This window comes from Saccopteryx bilineata, chromosome 11 (genome assembly GCF_036850765.1).
Source record: "Saccopteryx bilineata isolate mSacBil1 chromosome 11, mSacBil1_pri_phased_curated, whole genome shotgun sequence".
NCBI classification, from domain to species: Eukaryota; Metazoa; Chordata; class Mammalia; order Chiroptera; family Emballonuridae; genus Saccopteryx; species Saccopteryx bilineata.
This window is the reverse complement of record NC_089500.1, coordinates 14,212,106-14,238,266: the sequence shown is the minus strand read 5'-3', so window position 1 is coordinate 14,238,266 and position 26,161 is coordinate 14,212,106. Positions and strand designations below refer to the sequence as shown.

Below are 26,161 nucleotides of genomic sequence, written 5' to 3'. Positions count from 1 at the left end.
GGCGCCGCGGTCCGGTTCTCCGTTCTGATCACCGCACTAGGGTTACGCGGGATGTCACACCAGGCACGGCTATGTGAAGGGGAGGTGGCACTATTTTTGCAAGTAAGTCTAAATTTTATTTCCAATAATACATTTTTAAAAAGCCACAAAGCGGTGGGAAATGTAGGGACAAGAGCCTGCTACATCAGCTTCCTTCCATGCCAGTCCCACGCTCCCTGCCACCCCTTGCTTATCCTCGTGACTTCACGGCATTCCTCAGTCCCACACAGAAGAACTTGGAGCGAGAAAACCTGGAGGCAGCATGCTCAACTCCGGAGGGGAAACAGAGCAGCAGGGTGGGGGGAGGGGGTGGGCAGAGAAGGCAGCACCTGGAAACATTCACTGTAAAAATGTGTTTCCTCCCTTCCCAGTTCAAGAGCTTCCCTCTGGCACTTTAGACGTGGCCTCATCACACACAGGACAGTTATAAATAGGATGAGGGTGGAGGAGAAAGACGGACATGTGAAGAGGATTTGCATAATGCCAGAGAGAGAGAATATGAACCTGTTCAAACAGACAGGCAGGCTTCCAGAAGAGAGAAATGTCTTTTCCAAGCCGAGCCTCAGCCTGCCTAACTGGCAGCTGCTTCGCTGGACGGAGTGGAGAAGCTGCAAAGGGCTTGACCCTGGTCACCACCAGGTGGCAGTAGAGACCGACTACAGGAGTGGCCCAGAGTCTCACATTCACTCCGTCAAGCCTGGAGTTAAAACCTTAATAGTAACCCCTAAGAAAACAAAAGTCTCCAGCTTTGAAAGAAATGTTCGTAGGACACGATACTAGCTCCGAGCTGATGAAACGGGCTGCTTGTTCCAAGCACTTCCATGTGTCACACAGCACAGTAGCTGGATCGCTCTTGTTCCTATACTCTCTGTGTTCACCTACCAGAGTGGGTCCTTAGTCTTAGCATTGAAAACCGCACTCACTTCGTGGAATTCACACAGCCCCTGCCAAGTCTCGAGGACAAAAAAATGAGTTTGAGACCCTCAGGCTGAATGGAGGTCGCACGACACAACCCACTAAAACATCGGGCAGGTAAGAGCTGTCTTCTTTGCACTGTGCCACTTGCAAGTTATTATAATTTTTCCAGATTTATAAATCATGAGTATTACAATTTGAATGAGTTATTGTTAGGTTTCAAGAAGTCAGTTGAGTTAAATGAACACCAAAGTTGGAGACTTTGGAATTCAGGGTGCTGAGGGAGGCAGGTCCGAGTTACACACTTTTCACATCCTCTACCAGGAGGCCATCCAACAGAATGTCCTTACTTACAGACATCGGCAGTGAGTGAGCAGAAAAAAGGATCACCACCAGGTCTCTCTTCTCCGCGGGAAAATGGTCCAGCTCTTTCCGAATGTGGTCTGCAAAGCACTGCGGAAATACCAGGGAAGGAGGGTCAGGAGGAAGTGGGAATGAAGAGGTGGAAGAAAAAGATAGTATTTTAAAAATGAGAGCCACACCAACGATCTCAGAGCCAGCCTCCATCATCTGAACTCTCTTTAAAAAAAATTGCAAACAGTACAGTGTCTCTTGCTTTAGTTCATCATCAGAATGGCTCATAACGGTTTCAGGGGCCTAGGGGATTTGATGGGAAACTTCTAAAGCTCGCTAATGGCTCAATGAAAACGGACGCGCTAGATGTGCCCCCCTCGGGAGGGACAGGGCGCACTTCCAGATGGAAAGGAAGACAGATGGGAAGGAGAAGTTGTTTTAAGACCTCTCATTTGCTCAGTGAGCAGCAAAACAGCTTACAGGGTCTTTCTAAATCTCCTCAGTATGGCTTTCAGGCATATTGCATTAAAGTACATCAGACAGAAATAGAGGAATAAGAAAATATTATCTATTTTTATGACCTTTTTCCCTCTGAGCCCCGTGTCCTCACTGAGTCCATCTTCCTAACAACCTCCCTAACAACAGAGGAGAGGTTGTAGGACTCCCATTAAATTCACAGAGGGGGGAGCAATGCGCAGGCTCGGGGGCCCATTCAGTCACATCTGCTGGGCCTGGGCTGGAACGCAAGCCCCGCCCCCCCCAACCTCTGTCGACCAGACCAGTTAATTCCCTCCAGTCTAGTTGGCACTTTCCAATTTACATCAATAGGTGCTGAAATACCAGATCTGAAGGGCCTTGCTTTCATCTTCCACTTTAATCATTCTTTGTCATTTCACTTATAAATAGCAAATGCTACAAAGGACATTGATGGGTCAATTGACAAAATTCTAATAACTTAATCTAAATTTACTGAAGTTGAATATTCTATCATGGTTATGGAAGAAATATCCCGGCTATTTAGGCGTAAAGGGTGATTTTACATGTGTATATATACCTTTAAAACTTATGCTCAGAAGGTTTAGGAAAAGAAATTATGTCTACATAGACACATACATACACAGAGATAAATGTTAATATTACTAATATGTCAATACAGGTAAAGAGAAGATATGAGCTCCTTATGCTATTCTTAGTCTTGTAATTTTTCTGCATGTTTGAAATCATTTTCAAGTAAAAAAGGTTTTTAAAACATTATGAAAAACAATTTACCAGAACCATGTAAATTTATATTTGTTCATAACTGGATATATACCAATTTAGGATGAGCAAATCATTCCCCAATAAATACTGAAATATGATTCATCTTTCTGGAACCCTGAAAATAATGTAAATAAATGCCTTCAAGGCACAAAATGGTGCCTAGAGAGTTAGCTTCCTTTTCAAAATGTATAATTGAATTACAGGATGTGGTAGGGTTCCATGCAAACAAAGGCGGTGTTTTCTGGTGGACCTCGCAGTGTTTGGAAACTAGGGTGCTCAGGAAGGGTTACTCTGGACAAAAGCTGGGATAGGAGGCCACTACAAAGCTGACCCGGGAGCCTGGACCATTTATCCTGATTATTCCAACAGCTAGGTAACAATAAAATGACTGTTCTAAGTAATTACTACCCCTAATATGTACGAAGTTGATTAGAAATATGTATGGTTTTAGTTTTTAATTATATTCAGTTTAGTTTTAGTTTAGGGTTTAGGTTTGGGGGGTGTTTTTATTTCTATTTCTGCTAGATATCATATCTCCTTCTCATGTAATCTATATAATATTAAGAACAAAATCTATGTATAAATTTTTGTTTCCAAAGAATTCTTGTACCTGTCCTTTTCTCATCTTGCAAACCTGCAAGTACAAACACACTTTTTGTTATGGCTCACAACAGACCCCAAGCCATCATCAAAACTGAGGAGCCCTGGCAAGTCCAAGTGCTACTTAAGTCATCTAAAATCCATCTGTGGTGTTTTCTGCGCAATCGCTCAGCAGAATGAAAGGGGCAGGCGGCTCTCAGAGCCTTCAATCACACCACCTGGGACGGCAGACAAATGCCTGAGATTCCCTTTCATTTTAGGAATGGAGACGTCCTCAGTTAAGAGACCTTTCCATCTTCCTGCTTCCCCCCTTTTCAAATGGTTGAATTTTAATGCAAATCTAATTACTAAGTGGATCGAGGCGGCAGATGCTACGCAGACCCTCAGTTCTCCGAGACCACATGTCACGGCTGACCTGCGCGCCCCTCCTGTCTGGTCCAGGCCGCCAAGAGCAAGGGAGTCCGGTACGCTGGGGCTCCGGCCGGCCAGGCCCAGCAGCAGAGCAAACAAACGGGGGACATGGAGACCAATATACCCCTCCCTAAGGGAAGGCACCTTCTTTTCACTTTTTATACTTCGAACTGGATTTCAACCTAAGGGTTAACCCTTGACATCACCTACTTGTCTAAGGAATGTTGTCTGCTTAGGGGAGAGCTGGCCTGCTTTTAACAATGTCTAGCACCATCTTGTGGTTACAGATATTAAGTGACTCCAGCCTTTTAAAAAAGGTGTTGGGTAGGTATTTTGCCAGAGAATGTCCAAGGGATGAAACGTACCCTGGATAAAATCCGAATCACTTACTATTTCTCTTACCTCAACTAACTCACAGGCAGAAACTTTCACCAACAGAACAAAACTATATCTGCGTGATTTAGGGCAATTACCAACAGCACTCATATTCAAAGGGCAAAAGAGGGATATAATAAAAGCTACCTTGCAATCTGTGACAGCATGGATAGACCTAGAGGGTGTTATGCTAAGTGAAATAAGTCAGAAAGAGAAAGACAAGTACTGTATGATTTCACTTATATGTGGAATCTAATGAACAAAATAAACAAACAAAATAAATGCCAACTCATAGATACAGAACAGACTGACAGTTGTGGAGGTGGGGGTTCTGGCTGTAAAAGGTAAAGAGATCAAAAAGCACAGACTGGTAGTCACAAAATAGTCCCAAGGACGTAAAGTGCAGCATAGGGAATATAGTCAATAATAGTGTAATAACTGCGTACGCTGCCAGATGGGTACCAGGGATATTTGGGGGACAACTTTGTAGAGTATATGACTGCCTAAGCTCTCTGACGTACACCTGAAACTAACACAAAATAATACTGAATGTCAACTGTAATTGAAAACAACAAAACCAGTGGCTTTAGACTTGTTGTTTTCACTGATTCTAATATCAAGCATCTGTTAATATAAATATTATAAACCTAATTTGTGTAGAAGAATTTCAAAATTTTTTCTAATATATGAAATGTTCTCAATTGAAATGTTAATTTTATTTTCATGTCTCCAAAGACATGGATATAGTCCCTTTCAGTTAAAAAGTATTTTGACATTTTAAAAGATCTAGAAAATAGAGGATTTATTTGTCCGTCATTCAATCTATGAATGTTCTTCTGGTCATTGGGAAACATCAAACTGAAAATGTAATTCTGCTATGCTTTATGACTAATAATATTAACCTGAAGAAAGCAAAGAGTCTAACCTTTCATCTTTACATTTATTTTCCCTTGTCATAATAAATCAAATCAAGTCCTTTTTAAAACTCCCAGCACACAATTTAAGCAAGAGAATTGCGAGGCTCAGAGGGACACCCAGAAAGAAGGCGAGGCAAGGGCATGACCCACTCCAGAGGCGGGGTCCGGCCGCTGCTGGCTCACCTGAACGAGGAGTGGATGCGTGGGCCACCTGTCAATCGTGCTCCACTTCATCCTGGGCTTCTTTCCCACTGCCTGGTAGTATCTGTAAATTGCATTTAGGCTGCTACCTGAAATATACAGGGGGCCGCTTAGCGGATGCTTACCGACCAGGGTGAGATGAAGAAACAAGACTAGCCAAGGCAGTAATGATACGCTCAAAATAGGCAACTGCTTCTATACTGAATAAGTCTAATTACAATCATTTCAATACTCTAAAATGCACATAGACTTAACTAGCCTGCAAATGAAGATCACAAAAAAGCAATCCATTTCAACGGCCTCTCAGAGATCACAGCGGTCAGTCCTGGTGAGAGACACAACAACAGTGGATTTATGAAATACAAGCCGTCGCTATTTGCAGGGACCAAGTCCTACAGTTAAAACCATGTCAAAAAAATTTTCCCCACTCTGAAGGTAACCATTACAGAAAAGGTGGGGGGTGGGAAAGAAGGAAAGAAGAAGCCAGCCTTTATCCCAGCTTACTGATACAAGCATTGTTTTGTTGTTGCATTGTTCTTTACAATTATTTTTTTTAGTTATCTTGTTTTACAAAGTTGTCATTTTAGTATATACGCAATTTTGTATATATACGAAATCCTGAGTATTTGGGGCATTTTTCAGTTAATATTATGGATGAATATTTCCCACATTATAATAAAAGCTTTATAACCATCCTTCTTAACAGTTTGTTGATAAAACAGCGACTTACTGAGTTTTCTATGAGCACTTTCTATGTTTAGGTTTTTATAAAATTATCATCGTTCCCTGGAATAAGTTAAATGGATGTCAAAATCTCACAGGTAAGCTAACAAAACCTGCATTTCTAAGCAAGAGGTGAAAATCAAGAAAATTTAAAGCCTAAGGGAAGTAAAGGGGACCAACCCAATGCAACTTTATCCCAGCCTACGGGGGCGGGGCCTGAGGCCAAGCCTCATCCCACGAAACAGATCCTAGCACAGGGCTCTGTCTCAGTCTTAACATAGAGTAAAGGTTTCAAAACCCTTTGTGCTGCCCAACACCAATCCATTAGTTTCTCTAACTATGACAACTATTAATCAGGTTTCCAACTTAAAATGCCAGTTAGGACACAGCCGTATTTAAATCGAAAGCTAAGACTCAACTTTAAAAAAAGAAATGAGTCCCACTTTGGTGAGTAGACTACAGTGAATCAGAAGAATCCAGAAGGAGTCCATTCCAAGTTCAAAAACAGTCTCTCCAGAAATTGCAAAGTAATCACCACCATATTCACATTGCAAGCCACGTCATACAGGTGACCATCATTTTCAGGGACTTCTGGAAGCCATGGTCGCTGTTCTGAGTCACTTGGAAACATCCCAAGAATGACCAGTAGTAATTAAGTAGTAATTAAGAGGAAAACGTAACTAAAGAATTCACTTATAACTCTTACACAGAATATACTTACTCCTGTGTTTAAATGATACAATAGATAAATGACACTCTAGTGGCCTCAGAGAATGAATGTGTTTCCCAAAGGCTCTCAAATCTCTGACGTGATGATGTAGTTCTTTACAATTATTTTTCCCTTGCATGTGACAAACTGGAGGAAAACTGCACAGACTTCTCTCTCTCTCTCAATAAAAAAAATGTGGTGACCCCAATTCTTGAAATGAAATATAAACTAACATATTTGTAGGTGACAGAAGCAGCTTTGCCTACAATTAATGAGACAGGGTGCTAAATGTAGATTATTCTCCTGCTCCACTTAAATATATAGAAAATGACGCACAGTAATATTTTCCAAAATCTTGAACACTATGTTTGCAAAGGGAACTTCAAACTGGGCTTTGGTTTAACCAGCAACTAACCCATAACTGAAGCATAGCAACAAAAAAACACACCAATATTTCTAACGTTATAATGGGCACCTCTGCTCTCAGTATGCAAAAAGCAATCACCTTTGCTACATTGATAAGAATATTAGGGTAGCCATAAAAATAGGTTTATTACACAAGTGGAGAAAATGGCTTAAGGTTCATTCCTCCTCCATTATACCAGAAATTTTCAACCTTTTTCATCTCACAGCACAGGTAAACTAATTACTAAAAATTCTGCAGCATCTCAAAAGATATATTTTTTGCTGATCTTATAAAAACGTGGCTATAATTTTGATTCACTCACACTGCATCACTAGTGTTGTGTCGGCTGTCATCATGTTTTTTATTTGATAATCTAAGGGAAAAGAGGTCAGTGCCCCGAATAAATAGTCAGATAACGCATGTCTTAAAAACTGCGGCGACACACCAGGTGAAAAATCGCTGCATTATATAACCGTGCTACAGAACTGGACACCAGCAGCGACCACCTCCCACCCCCACTTGTAACTCTCAGCCGACTGGCCAATAACTCAGGGGACAGGAGAACCATGAGACTGCCAATGGACTGACCTGAACTCTCGAGTTGAAAACAGACAGGCTGCCCTGGCTGGTTGGCTCAGTGGTAGAGCGTCGGCCTGGCGTGTGGGGGATCCGGGTTCGATTCCCGGCCAGGGCACATAGGAGAAGCGCCCATTTGCTTCTCCACCCCCCCCCCCTCCTTCCTCTCTGCCTCTCTCTTCCCCTCCCGCAGCCAAGGCTCCATTGGAGCAAAGATGGCCCGGGCGCTGGGGATGGCTCCTTGGCCTCTGCCCCAGGCGCTAGAGTGGCTCTGGTCTCGGCAGAGCGACGCCCCGGAGGGGCTGAGCATCGCCCCCTGGTGAGCGTGCCGGGTGGATCCCGGTCGGGCGCATGCGGGAGTCTGTCTGACTGTTTCTCCCCGTTTCCAGCTTGAGAAAAATACAAAAAAAAAAGAAAAAAAAGAAAACAGACAGGCTGATTTGCCATTCAAATCACAGAGGATTTATCCTTCCCTTCCGCATTCAGGCCCCCGGTTACTCCGCCGGGGGGGGGGGGGCCCAGCCACCCCCTGCCCCTGGGAAAGGGAGCCCTCACCTGTGGTAGAGCAGCTGAACTGTGGGTACTGCGTGAAAGCAATGGCCCTTTCCAGCCCGTCTCTCTCCATCTCTTCAATTGCTTCTTCCGTTAAAGGGTGGACGTACCGGAATCCAATATAGTATTTGTGAGGGGCTATTAGGGAGCATATGTGGAAACGAGAAAGTATTAATCTTTACATAGATCCCCCTGAGTCGCCAAATGTAATGCACTGTCCAGAACAAAGGACAGCAGCCCCACTGCCTATGGTGCTGCCAGCGTGAGGAAGTTTAGAATATTCCTGGGGTCTTATCCAGTCTGCAGCTAGGGCATGGACTTTGGGTCGCTATCTGGGGCCAGCCCCTCCCCCATACATCTTTACCTGGCATAATGGTTTTCAAAACTCACGCTTCTGTGCTTAGGCCTCTGCTCTTTACTGATGAGACTCAAGAGAAGGAAGAAAAGAGCTACGAACCAGACACAGTGGCAGACACTTCGCTTTTCTCCCTCTCATTTAAACCTCCCTTTTCTTATAGGGAAACAGAGACTCCCCAGGGTTAATGAACCGCCCAGAGTCACACGGAGCAGGTGCTCGAGTTGAAATTATAACCTGGGTCTGCCCACATTCCTTCCCTGCCCCCACCTGCTTCCACCACCAGGTTCCTCCCTCCTGTGCCCTTGAGCCCCAGGTCACCTAGTCGATACAGAAGTTCTGGGATACTCGATACAAGCCCATGGGTAACAAATGATTGAGCCGATTCCCCTCACTTAATACATGAACAACATAAATATCCAACAGCGATGCTTAAACTGGAGGCACTAAGTGGATTTAAAGTAATTCTCGGCACCTAAAGGGCGACCCCGGCTGTGGCTTTGTGTCCCTTCTGCCATGGCTTTGCCATCGCCTCTTCTAGCTCCTCCTCGGCCTTTCTGGGACTCTTGTCCCTGGATTTTAAAAGCATCTGCAACCACGCAATTCTCAGGCATCTATAAAATCGTGAAACTCAAAGTTTCCTAAAGTTACCCAGACTTGTTTCTTTGTCTTTTCATACACCTAACTTATACTCAAGGATGATACAAGACTACACTACATAAGCATTAAGTAATAATAAATAAACCCAAGATTATCTTACCGTCCAACCATCTGCATGGGCTGCAACTAAGAATCTAACATTAAACTGCCACATAAGAAACATTTAGATTAAATGAAAAGATAAAACACATTTAGTGTGTGTGTGTGTGTGTGTGTGTGTGTGTGTAAAATATCCCTCAATAATGGGACCTGGAAACCATGAATCAATGGAGCACGTCACCAACGACAGAATACTGAGAGGAAGGAGGGGCATGGGAGGGACAGTCTGATGCGACATTCTCGGCTGGGGACCACAAAAGGAGGAAGAAAAGGGGATAAACAAAGTCATTTTCAGCTGACTGTCCCTTCTAAGCCACCAATCTTATGTCTTCTTACATAACATATGGTGAACTGCAGTTAAAACACACCGGAGGACATAACCCTGTCAGCAAACTCCAAACGACTGACTGTCCAAAGGTCACATGGCTCATCCTAACATTGCCAACCACCACGAGATCGAGTCCGCGTTTCAGGAGTGCCTGGCCATCTGCGGTGCAGCTGCAGTGACCGTGGCTTTCTAATCTGCTCTGAGACGATACTACTATCAAGGTGACAGAGTAAGATCCCCCAATGCGGCAGGTCCGCCGGCTTCTCACGTTCTCTCCACCGTCGCTGGCGGGGTTGCAACCACAATGCCTGGGGTTCGGGGTTCCTCAGCACTGTAATAAGGGCAGGGTGGTGACCACATTTTGAAGTGACAGAATAAAATACTCTGGAAAGAGCAGATAAGGCTTGCTAACCTGTTCAACTAAAGATGGCTTACAAAACACAGTCAGAAAACTGACAACGTGCTCTCTGCGGCTGGCCTTATCCTGAGGAAATAACACGTGTTTACAGAGATCCCTGTTGAGTTTTGCACTGCAGTGGCCACTCTGGGGGGGCGGGCCTCACGGGAGCCACGCCTGGTGATCTTGGTTTCAATGCCAAGTTCCCCCAACGAAGATGCCAGCCCTTGAGACTATCTAATGATTCCTATTCCACACTCTGTGTGATTGTCGGCCTTTATACACATGACGGCAACAATCCTTCAGGAGACTGTCTCTCTCTCCCTTCAGCAGATGGCCCTGTGAAGCGAGCTCCCACTGGACTGGAAGCCTCTTGTAAGTAGACACCATGTTTTTCAACTTTGAACAGCAGCACTGAACAGTGCAGGACACTCAGTGGACCGCTGGTGAGGGAATGAGTGAGAGGTATTGGGCCTGTTCCCCACCACTACCAGAACCCCCACCAGGTCTGCTGAGATCAGGCAGGGTCACCTACCATGCAGGACAAAGCAGTAACTTCACTTACCTGCCTCAGGGTGCCAACTGCGGGCACAGGGGGTGATGACATGCCAAAGGGTGCTCAGTACCATTGCCCTCCCAGACCTGGTCCTGGACAAGCTTCCAGGAGCCAGAAAAACCAGACGTAGCCCCGGAAAGATTTTCCTCCCTACATCAGTGAAAACGACCAGGAAACTCAGCTGCGTGAAGGTAATGATGTGACTTATTCATCACCTTATCCTTCCTCGTTCAACCTGCAATGTGCTCGGTGCTGACACAGATCTGGTGGCTCACTGGACGGAAAAATGGATGGATGTGGGTATTAACGCATGAACTCGTGGGTGAGTGAGTGATCAAAGGGGCGAGCGACTGAAACAAAAAGGAGAAAAGAGGACTTCCTGTCACATTGGTAATAATTTAGTGAGTGGAGAGGCAGCCACGGAGTTGAGCTGTGCCTCATGGTTGCCCTAAACTTACCCGCAAAGTTATATAATAAAGAATAACAGGCCGTCTTTTCATATGTCTCTATAAGATAGAAGGCTTAAGAACTAATTGTTTCTAAATGATTCTTTCAACAATTTAACTATGAAAATATGAAATGGATATTATGCTTAGGTCCCTACCAAAGCAGGGAATGATTAATCCTAGCTTCCTCTCTTTGCATGAAATGGCCACGTAGTTAGACGATCAGTTAGTAACATACTTAATTATTTGACAGTCAGTGGGTTAAATCCAGCCCATTCCAGGGGACTCTTCCCAGGCCAGCCTAGGAGGCTGAGGCCACTGCTGGCCCATCCAGTCTGGACAACCCTCCCTCACCACAGAGGGAGGAGGGGGAGACGGTGCCTCCATCTGTATGCCTTGTTCACGTCTGGCGACTCTACAAGGACCCTTCACGGCAATGGGTATGACACTGCCAAGGCAACCACATCGTCAGAAAAAAAAAAGCCATCTTTCCTCCCTTTTTCCACTGAAGACAGCACAGCAAGTGCAGGTCCGACACACCCTAAAGCTTTTATGTGATAAACTGTCAGTGACCACAGAGTCTGCACTCTATGGAGTGAGAGCACAGGTCAGCGCAGTTTCCCTCACCCAGCATTCTAAAAGATGCATCGAGGCCTTGGGGCTGAACTGAATGGGAAATGCCCCCGGGCCACAGGCAGAGGCAGGAAGCAAACCTCGCATTCAGAAGCACAATTGAGCAATTTTCCGAGTGAGATATCCACAGAGGGCTACAGCCCTTTGTCCCTAATTGTGTGTGAAAGGCTGGTGGTCCTGCCTAATGGGGCTGTTCTCCGTGAGGGCCCCCACTGTGTCTCACTCCTGTCCTGATCCCGCACCCTTAAAATGGACCTGCAATGAATATATTTCACATGTCCTCGGATGCACATGTTTTTGTTTCAACATTTCTCATACCGGTCTGTACCTACAGCAGATGCTGCCTTAACATTCACTGGCAGAGTGTCTCTTGTGTGTCTTGGTAGTACACAAAAACAATGGTATGCTCTACAATTGATGGTATCTCAAATGCGATTAAATATGGCACTGGTCGTTCATTCATGTAGTCAGTGTTTCATTCTGCACATTTTTATTCTGTCCGTGTTAGAGGTTTTCAGAGGACAGGTGGGCAATCCCCTCTGCAGCGCCATGTCCAATGAGGCACGCAGGCGCCTCATGATGGTGGTACTGCCAAGAGAGCTGAATGCAGTTGCCGAAAGTTGCTTACTCTCACGGCTGCAGCAACAGCAAGCTAACGCGGCTATAGATGCTGATCTAATAACTACTGACCCGCTCGGAAAGAAAAGGCAAGAGCAGCAGCCTCGGTCCATTTCCCAAAGATTTTTTTCCCAGAGCAATGACATGCGCACCTTTTATTCAGGGTGTGTAGTCTCTTCCTTACACTCCAGCTCAATCGCTTTTTGATTTGTGACATAAGGAAGCAGCAGGAAAGGGTATACAGCCAAGGAAAAGGAAAATACCTCGAGATCTAAGTGATCATGCATCATATAGGAACCCGACAGGTCAGGAGCTGCCAGGACACAGACTGCACCTGGCACCCAGTAGGGTTCTGAACTTCGTAACCACTTTGAAAGAGCAAACCCAGCGGGATGCTAAATAGGCACAATACCTGTGTGCGGGGACATCTCGTCCAGCAGCCTGACCATGCCTGCTCCTTGCTTGGAAGTCCACATCTTGATGGGGGAGCCGCCTCCGATCCTGCGGTACTGCTCCTGAATCTTGGGGGTCCGGCGTTTGGCGATGATTGGAGCCAGCTTACTAAATCATGTAACAGGAAGGTAAGTGGCTTTCACGTCACCTTAGCAACCTCAGAAACATTTTCTACTCAATAAGAAAAAGAGAGGCAGAACTTTAGGAGCCTAACAAGAATAAGCCTTTAAAAACAGAAGCTTTTGGCCCTGGCCAGTTGGCTCAGTGGTAGAGCGTCGACTGGACGTGTGGAAGTCCCGGGTTCGATCCCTGGCCAGGGCACACAGGAGAAGCACCCATCTGCTTCTCCACCCCTCCCCCACTCCTTCCTCTCTATCTCTCTCTTCCCCTCCTTGCAGACAAGGCTCCATTGGAACAAAGTTGGCCCGGACACTGAGGATGGCTCTATGGCCTCCGCCTCAGGCGCTAGAATGGCTCCTGTTGCAGCAGAGCAATGCCCCAGATGGGCAGAACATCGCCCCCTGGTGGGCATGCCGGGTGGATCCCGGTCAGGCGCATGCGGGAGTCTGTTTCTCAGCCTTCTTGCTTCTCACTTCAGAAAAATACAAACAAATAAAATTAAATTAAATTAAAATAAAAAAAAAACAGAAGCTTGAGGTCACCAACAAGGGCCAGCTCTATCGGCCTGGACTAGAGAGAACACTGGACACTCTCAGAGGAGTGGCCACCTCTCCCACAAGCTGTGCCGTGGTCCACATGGAAGATCCAGGGCCCCAAACAGGTGGAAGAGAGACTCGGGACGTGTACAGCTACGATCAGGGCACCTGACCCTGCACCCTGCAGGAACTGGGACGTAGAAGACATTAGGAAGCATATATTCCTCTTAATTTAACAAGAATACTCCCTGACTTGCTGTCTCTTGGGGACCCTGCAATTCTCCCAGTATCATATCCTTCTCACATCTAACAGAAAACCACAAAGCCGCTCTAGCCACCACCAGATGTGCATTAGCACCATTTATTTTTGTTTCTTTAAACTATAGCACTGAGATACACGGAACGCAAAATGTGTTGGACAAGTTATGAATAAGTGCAGGTGCTCCCAGGTGTCTTACTTTTGAATAGGAAGTGTCATCAGGTCCCGGTCCAGGAAGAGCCTCAGCAGGAAGTCGTGAACGTCGCCGAGGGTTTCAGGCCCTCCCATGTTTAGCATCAGTATTCCGGTTTTCGGCTTTCTACGTAAGAGAAAACGCAACAGTTGACCTGTGATACTTTTTATTTTCCTCTACGGTAGAATCTTGGTTTGGCTAGCAAACACTCATCTAACCTGTTTGATGTGATTGTTAAGAACATCAGGCAATGGGAGACAGGAGAGAGGGTCAGATTGACACAGGTGAAAACAATTTTTTTGATCAGTGGTTTCCAATCGCTGGTCCACCAGAAATTTCATGCCCATCGCAGCGGAGTTAACCACCCTGATGTTGTGTCTTCACAATGTCATTAGGCCCCATTATAAAAATTCACAAAATTCATTTTTCACATCACTGTCTCAGACCAAGGTTTCTCAGCCTTGGCACTACTGACATTTTGGGCTGGATAACACTGGTTGGGGAGGGCTGTCTTGTGTATTGTAGAGGGATAGCAGCATCCCTGTCCTCTACTTACTAGATGGCAATAGCACATATCCCACCCCAGTTGCGACAACCAAAAATGTCTTCAGATGTGGCCAAATATGTCCTGAGGGCAAAAATCGTCTTTGGCTTAGACCACTGTTAGAGGAAGGAGGTTTAATCTCCTTTTTATTAAAGCACACAACTACACTGAAGATGCCATTGTTCTATAACTTTTCCACCCACTCTGACCAGAAGTCCTATCAATGAATTTACAAACCAGTTTAGTCTTCTTTTCTTGATACCTGAAAATTCCAAATTCATTATACTATGAACTTGTAATATTCTCCTAATCTTTCTACTTAGACCACCAGTGTTCTCCTGGGACACTGTCTCACACTTTCCAAATCTGTGACTCACAATAAATTAAGTGCATTTTCCCATGGATTGCTGCCAGTTAACAGATCAGTGGTTAAGAAACTCCAGGCTAAGAGATCTACCTAAGCCACAGAGGGTATCAATGTGAAACGGGATTTAGAACTGTTTTTCATCTACACCTGAGCTCAGAACAAGAGTGGCTTTAAATGGGATGTTACCCTGCACTGCAAACCCATGCTTTGCAAAGCATGTTGATCTTATACATGAAAGAGATGTATGCGATTTGAAAATCCCTAATGCACACGCACTTAATTCAAAACTGTGTTGTGCATGACGAATTGAGCATTAGTGAGCCCCAGTCCCACATCCCTCTTTTCCAGAATGTCAAGTATAAAGCTTTAGTTGAGGGTCTCTGTCGCTTCCCCCTTCCAAACAGAGTACATCTGACACCAAGGTCTGCACATAGCCAAGTTCCCTTTGTTTGAACGTAAAGTGTACACAGGAAAACATACTTAAAACTTAAAACTTCTCACTTGAAAAGGTGTCAACATTTTGCTATTTTTATATTCTGAGACTCTCAAAATATAAGATTTTTTCCTTTGAACAATTAATGATATGTCACAGAAACTTAGCTCATCAATAAATAGAATTCTATCCTGCCTTATATAATAGTCAACTTACAAGATATAATTGGCCTAAAGGTCTATGCTGCTTCTAGAACAAGGTTTGTCAAGCTATAGTACATGCATCAAATTTGCATTATTTTTAAATAAAGTTTTATTGGAACACAGATCATTCATTTACATATTATCTATGGCTGTTCTCCTATAACAACAACAGAGCTAAATAGCAGCAAAAAAAGATCAAATGGCCCGCAAGCTTAAAATATTTACGATCTGGTCCTTTACAGACAAGCTTGCTAACTCGGGGCTAGCAGAGGGTTAGTCTAGTATTGTCTAGTCTAGTCTAGTCCAAGCACTAAACAGCACAATGCCTTCACAAAGCCTGGCACCAGAAGATTCACAAAGACACTCGTCACTGCTCCATTTCTAATATCTAAAATTAGAAGTAATCTACATGCTCCAAAGTATGGGACTGGGTAAATTATGATTTAATACCTTTCCATTAGTAAAATAATGTAGAATGTTTATATGGTAACACATTATTAAATAAAAAGAGGAAGTTATAAAAATAATGTGTACAGTATTGTCACATTTAGTAAATAGATACTGAGTGAATATTAATAGATACAGGTATAGAGACAAAATACTAGATGGTAAGATTATTGCTGATTTTTAATCTTTTGGGGGAGTTTGTTTTTGCTGTCTGTATTACCCAAAGTGCACTCATTTCTTTTGTATAAATATGATATAAAGTTATTTAATAGAATTTCTATTTTTGGCCCTGGTTGGGTAGTTCAGTTGATTAGAGCATCATCCAAATACACCAAAGTTGCAGGTTCAATTCCTGGGCAGGGCACATACAAGAGTCAACCAATGAATAAAGAAATAAGTGGAACAACAAATCAATGTTTCCCTCTCTCTCCTCTACCTCTCTCTTTCTCTCTCTCTAAAAATCAATTAAAAATAAAATAAAAACTTCTATTTTAGATTTGTATTAGATGTTAATAATTTAATATTAAGGCTATTTATATTATTGACTTTGACACTGAAATAATACAATAACGAAATATTATTTCCCAGGGTTCCACATCGAATCAGTTCCTGAGGTCTCCCGAGTACCCTAGGACTTAAAGCACTGCGTACCGCCGCTGTGGTGAGAGGGGCCGTGGGCGAGCGGAAAGGCGGCCTACTCGGGCCCCAGGACCGCTGCAGCGGCTGCACTCCGCCTTCCTCGCCAGAGTCAATCTTTTAGGAAGCCAGAGAGCAGGAAAGAAATGATTTGGAGCCCCACCTCTAATGCCCTATCCCCTACAAGCGTCAGTGTACTTCCTCCTCAATCACTGTATCCCTGGTCACACAACAAAAAATAACAAACAGAATAAACCTATTTTATTTTCACATTGTATAACTCACAGAACATCTGGTCTACCAGAAAGATCAAAGGGTTAAATAGTTCATCGCTACTTTCTTTCACTGTCCTTAGTGTTAAAGTGGAGAATTCTATCTACATTCTCATTTAAATAATTATCTTTATAGTCTTCTGTTGCCTCTGTCCCCGAGGAAGACTTGGGAACAGCTGAGGCGTCTGTTACAAAAGGTGACACCCAGCAACAACGCCAGCCTGCTGAGGCCCGCAAACAGCAGAGCTGAGTTAGGAAAGATGTGCTTTATTTCTTTAATAAATTACAGATCATATGAAGTCACTTACAATTATGTTCACTGTGTGAACAGATGAAAAACAACAGTAGAGTTCACTATGGACATTCTTGGTAGGTTAGTTATCCTTTAGTCTGCACAGGACGTACACCTCACAGGTGTTACGTTATGTAACACCTAACCTATGTTAGGTTCATAAATACACTTCCAGCATCCATATCATTTGTGCTATGTGACATATTCCAGAACTAAATTCCTACGTGATTCACAGACTGCTGGCACTCAACTCTGCGCTTTAACAAAGGGGATTGTTATATTTGTCAATTGTACCTTAACAAAGCTGGAAAATAAATTCATTAATCAATTAATGATCTAAAAGTTTATAAAAATTTTTTAAAAGTTTACTTTTAGTCCTAAGGTGGGGCGGGGTGGTGAAACCTGTTTAATAGTTTAACAGCTTTTGAAAGGAAGTCAGGAAATGACATGGCGCCCCTTACACACGGGGTGTCTCCAGCATCCTCCTCCTGGGTAGCTCGTATGCACGGACGTCTGCATCAGTAAAGAGAAATCCGTATTAGCACCTGACGTTAGGCTCATACCTCTTCCCAGGCTGAACTTGAGGCTGTGGGCTTCCGGCACACTGGGCTGTGTCCGTGGTGGCTGCCGCGGTGGCCACCACATCCGACTGGCACCTCCATGGCTGACGGGCCCTTGAGCTGCCAGGCACCCCTGTGACAAAATTAAAGTGGCAGCATGAAATCTAGCTGGAAAGTAATTTCCTTTGAAGTGGTTCTCAGAAGATAATTCCTGGATTTAAAATTTAAAGAGAGGCTACAGCAGAGGTGATACCCCCACATCCATCTCTGCAGAGTGGTGAAGGCAGTGAAAGCTTCTCCAAGGGGACATGGTGGCGCCCCCTAGGGTGGCTTATCAGGAACTGCATGGAGTCCTTTTAGAAACCATGCACCTCCTCTAGGGAGAGCCTGGGCTGCAGATTGGGTAGGACCTCTCATGGGACACACCGCACCTTAGGGAAGTTATGGATGACAGCACACTGCTCACGTGGAAGGTGAGAAGGCTGCAGAAAAGGGTGAGAGCCGCGGACTGCAGGGGCAGAACCCGCCAGGGTCCATCAGCTACACAAACCCCACATCTGCCTACATACCTTCTCCCATAAAGCACCAGGGCTGCGGACCCGGGTATTGCCCCTGGACCCTGCAGTGGGGGGGCTCAGCTTTAGAGGGCACACTCTGGTGCTTCCCCAGCTGCACCCTATCCCAGGAGGTATGCAGTCTGCATGGCCAAGAACTCGTGGGTCCCCAGAATCCAAGCCCCACATTCCTGACCAGGGTGCCAGGACCCCAGCATTCCCTGCCCCAAAGCTTTCCACCCACTTCCAGAGCCTGCACAGGCCTCTTTCCTGGGCCCATCCTCCTGGGGGCTGATCATGCCATCGATGTAAGCAATTCTTGACCTGAAGGCTACCCAACGAGCGGCTGTTGCAGGGACAAGAATGGAACTTGAGCATACAAACTGGAGAGTCCACAGATGTGAATGCACAAGACTGCCCACAATGGCCGGACACGCCAGCGGTGGGAGGAGAAGCAGGGGAGCCTGCAGGCCAGACACCAGCCTCCCCAGGCCTCCTCATTTCTGCAGGAACTCTGAAGGACTCGAGAGTGAACCCTTCCAGGTTGTCATGAAGGTCTATTTACCAGTGTAGGAAGATAGAATACATTTCACAGCTTGCTGTCCAACATATGATAAGTAGTTGTCCAAATGTAGTCTTGCCCTACGCCCCACAGGACTTAGTGCTGCACCTGGAGAACCCCCCCAGATTGGGGAGCCCTGGGCCTTACTTGGTTGTAGCCCCACAGGTTTGAACCAGCTTTGAGCTCAGCCTCCCGCTTTCCTCCTGCTACTTATGAGTCACTGGTGTCCTGCTGAGGCACTCAGCCTGCGGACCAGCAATCTGATTCTGAATCCAGTTCTGCCGCTAATTAGAAATGTGACTAGGGTGTAAAATGATGACACATTGCTATGGGGGCCCTTGTGAGGATCGCAGCAGATAATCCTCAGTGCAGCATTCTGTGCGGGGTCTGCTACATATGACTAATGATCACATTAGTTTCATTTGTAAGTGTCTAGACTGCAGGCATCCCCAAACTACGGCCCGCGGGCCGCATGTGGCCCCCTGAGGCCATTTATCCGCCCCCCCCTCCCCGCCGCATTTCCGGAAGGGGCACCTCTTTCATTGGTGGTCAGCGAGAGGAGCACTGTATGTGGTGGCCCTCCAACTGTCTGAGGGATAGTGAACTAGCCCCCTGTGTAAAAAGTTTGGGGACCCCTAGTCTAGAGCATAGGGACCACACCTGCTGATTCTTATCACCTAGAATGTCTATAAAACACAGGACAATGGTATCTGCAGGCCACTTAGATTTCCAGCTATCCAGATTGTGCCCATTGCCAACAGAGCCAATTACATGAGTTTGTGTTGAATAAACCTTACTAACTCAAAGTGGAAGCACAAAGATTGACAGAAAGAAGTTCAATTCTGCTCAAATGAAGTTTCAAATCAACCCACACCTCCTTATTTGAGACACGTTCAATTCCGAACTGCATGATGAGATTTAACCAGATTCTCAATCATGCCACAATGTCCGCAATTCCTTATATGAATGGGAATATATCTGATTCCATCAAGTATGAGATCAGAATTTTAGCATCCCATAATATGACTGTTGTAACATTATAAAATTTCTGCCTATGCACCTTAAAAGGGAGGATAGGGGTGAGATGAGAGTCTCCAACTAGTTCCTAGAACAATGTGGGAGCTGGCAACTATTTGAGCTGCTGATTTGTGATGCCCTCTGCTTACGGTATTCTCTTCTCCATGGTTGAACAAATTCTCAGAGGAGGGTGATGTTACTAAATCATGGATCCTGTCTGCGCAGGACTTTAAAAACCAACCCCTCCAAGGCCTCTCTAAAACACACCTCTCCCCTAATGATCTGAAGGTTCTAGAGAAACAGTGGCTCCTACCCAAAGATTAGTGTTCATGTAGCTAAAGGAATTTAGAGTGATCTTTCGAAACTCCGACGGAGACCCCTGAATATACGCAGCTCCCAGCTAAAGAGCAGTCCAAAGGCAGCACTGTGGGGCACAGAGAGCACATGTTCTGGAACCAGAGAGAGCTGAGCAGGAACCCCTGATGCGACCAACGAGCTGCGTGGCAGTGCTTGGGCAACTCACCCAGCTACTCCAGGTCTCACTTTTCTCATCTGTAAAATGGTGATAAGGTCAATCTTGCAAAGCTGTTGTGAAGATTAGAAAGAAGAAATCTATGTCCAGCCCCAAGAATAGTACTGCGCACACTGCGTGTAATTAAGCAAGAGGTTAGAATTCAGCAAGTCCTCACCTAACGTCATCAGTAATTTCTACGCCTTTAAGTGAAATGACGTATAATGAAATCAATTTTACCATCGCCTAATTGATAGAAACAAGAGTTAAGTCCCTGCCCTGGCCAGATAGCTCAGTTGGTTAGAGCATCATCCTGCAGTGCAGAGGTTGCCAGTTTGATCCCTGGTCAAGGCACATATAGGAACAGCCGATGTTCCTGTCTCTCTCTCTCCCCCCTTCCTCTCTTGCTAAAATCAATCAATAAAAAATTTTTTTTAAAGAAAATAAAAGTACCTAAGGCATCTCATCGACATTGTAAGAAAATAATGTTAGACAAAACAACATTATTTAAAGACCAGCAGTACTCAACAGTACGTCCTTACCCACTTATAAACTAAGACCAAGGAATTTTACAACTGATTTACCTTTGGAAGACCTACAAACAATAAAAGCTATCAAATTGAGGGATGTGCAGAAGAAGAGAAGATGATTTAAGAAAACAAAACTTCATAACTCCTTGACAAACTCAATAGGTGAATCATTCAAAAGTATACCTGTGAGTTAAAAAAAGAAAGAAAAAGAAAAAAAGTATATACCTGTAACTTAAGAAGTTCATGGCTATCAGCTGGTTGTCCAAAACCTAATTATCTGATATTCTGGATGCTTGAGGATAGGATAGAAGAGGGTAGAAAGAACAAAGTACATAAGCACTTAAATATATAATAGAGTCCCTTTCTACCACATAGGAGATGAGGATTATTTCAAAAGGCATTTATAAAAATTTATGTCATTTAAAAAACTAACAGAAATAAAGTTCTATTTGGGGAAGGGAGGCTTTAAAAAATTGTTATTTTATTGTATGGAGCCAAAATGTCCTAATGTCATTAATTTAAACATTGATTCTCTTTATTATTATTCCAGATTTTTTTTTTATAATTACAAGAGGCATAGATGTTTATGTAGAAAGTTTGGAAAGAAAAACTATAATTAATTATTCTGCCAACTTTCTAACATATATATATGGTATACAGTACACCCCAAGGAACCATATGCTAAAAACACAGAGTATAAAATTTTGCTTTTCCACTATTACTTTCAGAATTTATTTTCAGAAATACTACTCAATTTTTTACAACCTAGGTAATGTTCATCCCTTCATATCTAACAAAATGATTGAAGTATTATAACCACAACTTAAAATCAGATTCTGCAATACAACTGGATATCAAATCTACTTGTTGTAGTTTCTGAACCCTTCCACTTAGTCACAACCTGGACAACAAATCATATTGTCTCATGACCTCAAATCTAGAGCCTGTCAGACTTTATTTGCCACAGGAAGGGTCAATGGAAGAAAAGATTAATTTGATATTTTTTTCAGCCCATTACTGCCACTGTGCTTCCTCTTCTTAAAAGATCATGCCTTTTGTCTCCCATAGTGAACTGATTCTCATTGTACTTGGGGTCCTTATTATTTTCCCAACAAAAGCACTCGTAATAAGATATGAAGGTTTGGAGTGGAGTCTCTCCACTTAGTAGACACCAGACTGATAAATTAGGAAATTTCTTTTTTTTTTTTTTTTAAAGTATCAACTCCCATATGTGCCTTGACCAGGCAAGCCCAGGGTTTCAAACCGGCGACCTCAGCATTTCCAGGTCGACGCTTCATCCACTGTGCCACCACAGATCAGGTGAATTAGGAAATTTCTTAGCAAAACAAGTCACCTCTGTGTCCACTCATGGTTCCAATGCATTAACAAGCATCGTAGTATGTGGCAGCCTTTTTCATAATACTGACTGAACATATTCAAGGCCTCGATGTACCTACTGTGTGCCAGGCACTGTGTTATGAGCTTTAGCTGTATCCAGCTAATCTTCAAGGCAAGCTTAGGAAGTACTACCATACTCCTTTTACCTTTACCAAAACCCAAGCCAGGTAGAGTATCTTGCTCAAGAGGTCACAGCTAAGAATGATGCAGAGCTAGTGTCCCAACCAAGTATGTCTGACCCAGAGTTCCATCAGTACATTCTGTAGACACAACCTACATTCAGGATCTGCATTAGAAATGTGTGGGGTTGTCAACGAGTCATATTTGTTCTCCAAATATCTCTAGAAAACACTAGGCTGGGTTAGTGTGCCCTGCTGCCAAGGACAAGCGAGTACCAGATGATGCCAGGGGCTAGAGCAGAGCAGCAGTGGGCACATTTCCCCTCCATCACCAGGGAGTGAAGCCAAGGTTGGATGCATGATGATAATGATGTCGAAGAATAGAGGGAATAAAATGGAGCCACTATGGCCAAGCTACCAAATTATTTAAAGAAAGTAGCTGAGCCCTTGTCGGTTAGCTAAGTGGAAGAGCATCATCCTGGCGCGTGGAGGCCACAGGTTCCATCCCCAGTCAGGGCACATACAAGAAGCAATCAATACGTGCACAACTAAAAGTGGGGCAACTAAGTGGGCAGCGAGTTGATGCTTCTCTCTCTCTCTCTCTCTCTCTCTCTCCCCACCACCCTTTATCTCTCTCCCTCTCTCAAATGAATAGAAAAATTAAAGAAAAAGAAAGTAAGCTGAGGTATAAGAAAACAATTCTATTTTTGCCTTAACTAGCCTGGGAAGTAAATTTCCGAACTTTGCAATCCTGCATCAATAGCTGGATGCACATTAGTCCCTTTGCATCAATGCCTTTCAGTGAACCATGTGAATGACGTCAAGAAAATGTTCCATTATCCAAAACACTGGACATCAGAAAGATTACCATTTTGAGCCAATCTACCAGCTAAGAAAGCAGAAGTGAAGTTTTTTCAAGCACGTGCTTTTTACTATAAAACTCTCAACTTTTCTTTCTCCTTTAGAACGCTCTGGGTCTTTATAAGCCTAGCTGTGTTTCACTTTTGCAAACTCTTTTGAGCTCGGTCCCCGTGTCTGGGCCTTAACACCCTGTCCCATCGTAATCTTCCCAACAATCAGGTGACTCGTTATTCTGACTTGACAGATAAGAACCAAGACGCTGAGAAATTCAGCCATTGCTGACAGCCGCCCATCAGGTGGGTAGGACTCCATGCCCCTTCCCGCGGCCTTCCAGGGCCCTCCAGTGACCCACGTATCCACTCGCGACCCTCCCAGGAGAGGGTCCCTTTCCCGAGCCTTCCCCGCCCCTCGCCCCACCCCGCCGCTGCTTCCTGCGCAGTAGGCCGCCGCTTCCGGAAGTCCCGGGCTGGGGGTCAGGAGGGAGTGAGCTGCCTGCAGTCCCCGCGGGTCGCGGGGTCCTCGGCATCCGCGGCTGCCGCGACAGCCCCACTTACTTCCATCGCGGAGCAGAGCGCCCACAGTTCGCATGGCCGCAGCCATGTTTATGCCGAAGGAAAGCATTCTCAGGACAGCCTGGCCGGCCCTGGCTTCCTGCCGCAGCGGCGCGCTCAGCTGGGGACAACAGAGCCAAGCCGCAGAGCGCCCGCACCGCACCGGGCACCCTTCTGCCGCGCTCGGGGTCTCCTTTGTGCCCACTCATTCGTTGCCCGGTTTGGGGGCGGGGCCAGCGGAGACACGCCCCTCACGGGAAGCCCGCCTGGCCCAGCACCGCCCCAGCGTCAGAAAGTGCCCTGCCGGCTCTGGCTGGGTAGCTCAATTGGTTACAGAGGGAATTGTCTGGATACCAAAATTGCGGGTTCTATCTCCAGTCAGGGCACATACAAGAAGCAACCAACGAATGCATAAACAAGTGGAACAAATCAATGTCCCTCTTTCTCTCTTCCTCTCTCTCTCACTTTCATGAATGAGTGAATGAATGAATGAATGAATGAATGAATGAATGAATGAATGAATGAATGAATGAAAAGGGCCCTAGGCTACTCTAGTGACCCCCTCCTTGCCACCACCGCAGATCCGTGCACTAAAGTCCTTTTAGACTCCTGGTGGCACTATGTGAATGCCCTGGTTGCATTTGCCAACCCGACTAAGGCAGGAACCGCAGCCACAGGTCAGCAGCGGACTTCCTAGCTATTCCCCTGTTACTTAGACATTAGGATGCTTAGTCTCAGGTCTCCAGTTTACTTGCCTAATCACAGTACAACTGTGTCAACCTTGTTTTGTTTTGCTTTGTTTTCAGAGTACGGAAAGGAATTAATTTATACTAGAGACTCATGACATATTCATTTTCTCGGTAGAATCTCCGTGTAGCAGTTTGATAGGGGAGACCAGAAAGGCAGACATTGCACTGCTAACACGAGAGCCTCAGGAAACGTGAAAGCCGGTATAGCGAACGCATTTCTTAGAGAAACGGTTCATGTGCGGGGCACAGACACCTGCCTCCTTTCTAGCCATGCCAACCTTCCCACACTTCCGCCCTGCCTAGATGTTCACGCACACGGAGAACCAGACCAACCCTTACAATGGAAAGGTCTCAGGCATCATTCATCCATGAAACAATTCCCAAGTACCAACTGTGTACACTGGGAAAACAGCAGTGAACAGAACAGAAAAGGAGTTTCCACAGGAATTTGGGGAGACAAAACAATCGCAATATCACAACATGCACTGCTTTGAGTGATGATGAGCATTAGAAAGAAAAATGGAGCAACATAAGAGCGATGGAGGGGAAGCTGATGGAATTTGAAATAGATGGGTCAGAGTAGTCCTCGCTAATATTTGGGCAAAGTAAGGGGGAACGTCCTGTAGAATGTCCCACAAAGATGAAGTCTAGATTGGATTGAAAACCAGTTTTCTGTAGCGAAAACTGGTGCTCTTGATTGATTTAGTGTATTTATTACTGAAGTTAGCCCTGCTTTGATTATGAGCCCAATGTAAATTGCCTAATTAAAGAGATTGCCTTTCCTATTACCTACCTGATCTTCAAATCCAAACAAGAGATGTTTCTTGAAAAACAGTAAAACTTGCTCCAAGTATAAAACTGCTTTCCTATATGTATTTTTTTTTTTTGCTAACTCTACTCTCATAACAAACATTGTATTCGTTTTATTTGCCCTTTAACCCTTTGAGTAGTACGAACATTCATGTACATCCTCACTCCAAGGGTTAACAAAAACTCACAACTCAAAGGGTTAAAGAGGTAATCTTTATAGATAATATAAAGCCTAAATCTATTTCTTTTAAATAAACTATACAAAAAGACTCTACATTTTGAAATGCTGGGCTGGAAAAAGTGTCAGCCCAGAGAACTTCAGAGTTCAGATGTCTGAGCTACACAGGCTCTTCCCAGCGACCTCTGGGAGCTCAGGATAAGTAACCGATGGGTCCAGGGGGCTGTGCCCCTCCTGCTAGGTGGAGATAACCAGAGGTCTGCTGGCCCCTCCCAGGCTAATGTTGATGATTAATGACAAGGCATAAAGGTGCCAAATTTCACATCATCAACAACTGGGAGGGGTTAAATTTGTATCTGACTAGTAAAGAGAAAGGAGCTAGCAAAACATGCTTTATTAAATATAGTAACATAACATTTTTTAAAATGAGCACCATTTTATATGTTTCTATGCACACCTTGTATTTTCATTTTTACTGACTTAAAAAACTCAAAATTCGTCATGTATAAAACCTGCTGGTCCATGGGGATGTAAAGTCCAGCATAGGGAATATAGTCAATAATATTCTAATAAGTTTGCGCGGTGCCAGGTGGGGACTGGAAACAGCAGTGTGAGCACGTTGTAAAACACGTGATTGTCCGGCTGCTATGCTGGCCACCTGAAACTAATACAAAATAATACTGACGTAAATTTTTTTTTTTTATTTTTTGTATTTTTCTGAAGCTGGAAACGGGGAGAGACAGTCAGACAGACTCCCGCATGCGCCCGACCGGGATCCACCCGGCACGCCCACCAGGGGGCGACGCTCTGCCCACCAGTGGGCGATGCTCTGCCCCTCCGGGGCGTCGCTCTGCCGCGACCAGAGCCACTCTAGCA

General features: G+C 44.7%; 1 protein-coding gene across 1 annotated transcript in view; it reads right to left on the bottom strand.

The window, feature by feature from the left end:
- FECH (ferrochelatase) overlaps nucleotides 1-23,768 on the bottom strand; it is a 30,061-nt gene extending 6,293 nt beyond the window's left edge. The window contains exons 1-7 of the mRNA XM_066246749.1: nucleotides 23,552-23,768; nucleotides 17,449-17,578; nucleotides 13,698-13,817; nucleotides 12,543-12,691; nucleotides 8,042-8,176; nucleotides 5,055-5,161; nucleotides 1,309-1,407 (exon numbers count right to left, since the gene is read on the bottom strand). Coding sequence (XP_066102846.1) covers nucleotides 1,309-1,407; nucleotides 5,055-5,161; nucleotides 8,042-8,176; nucleotides 12,543-12,691; nucleotides 13,698-13,817; nucleotides 17,449-17,578; nucleotides 23,552-23,618 — 807 coding nt within the window. The 5' untranslated portion in view covers nucleotides 23,619-23,768. The remainder of the gene's footprint in view (nucleotides 1-1,308; nucleotides 1,408-5,054; nucleotides 5,162-8,041; nucleotides 8,177-12,542; nucleotides 12,692-13,697; nucleotides 13,818-17,448; nucleotides 17,579-23,551) is intronic.
- Nucleotides 23,769-26,161: the final 2,393 nt, after the last annotated feature.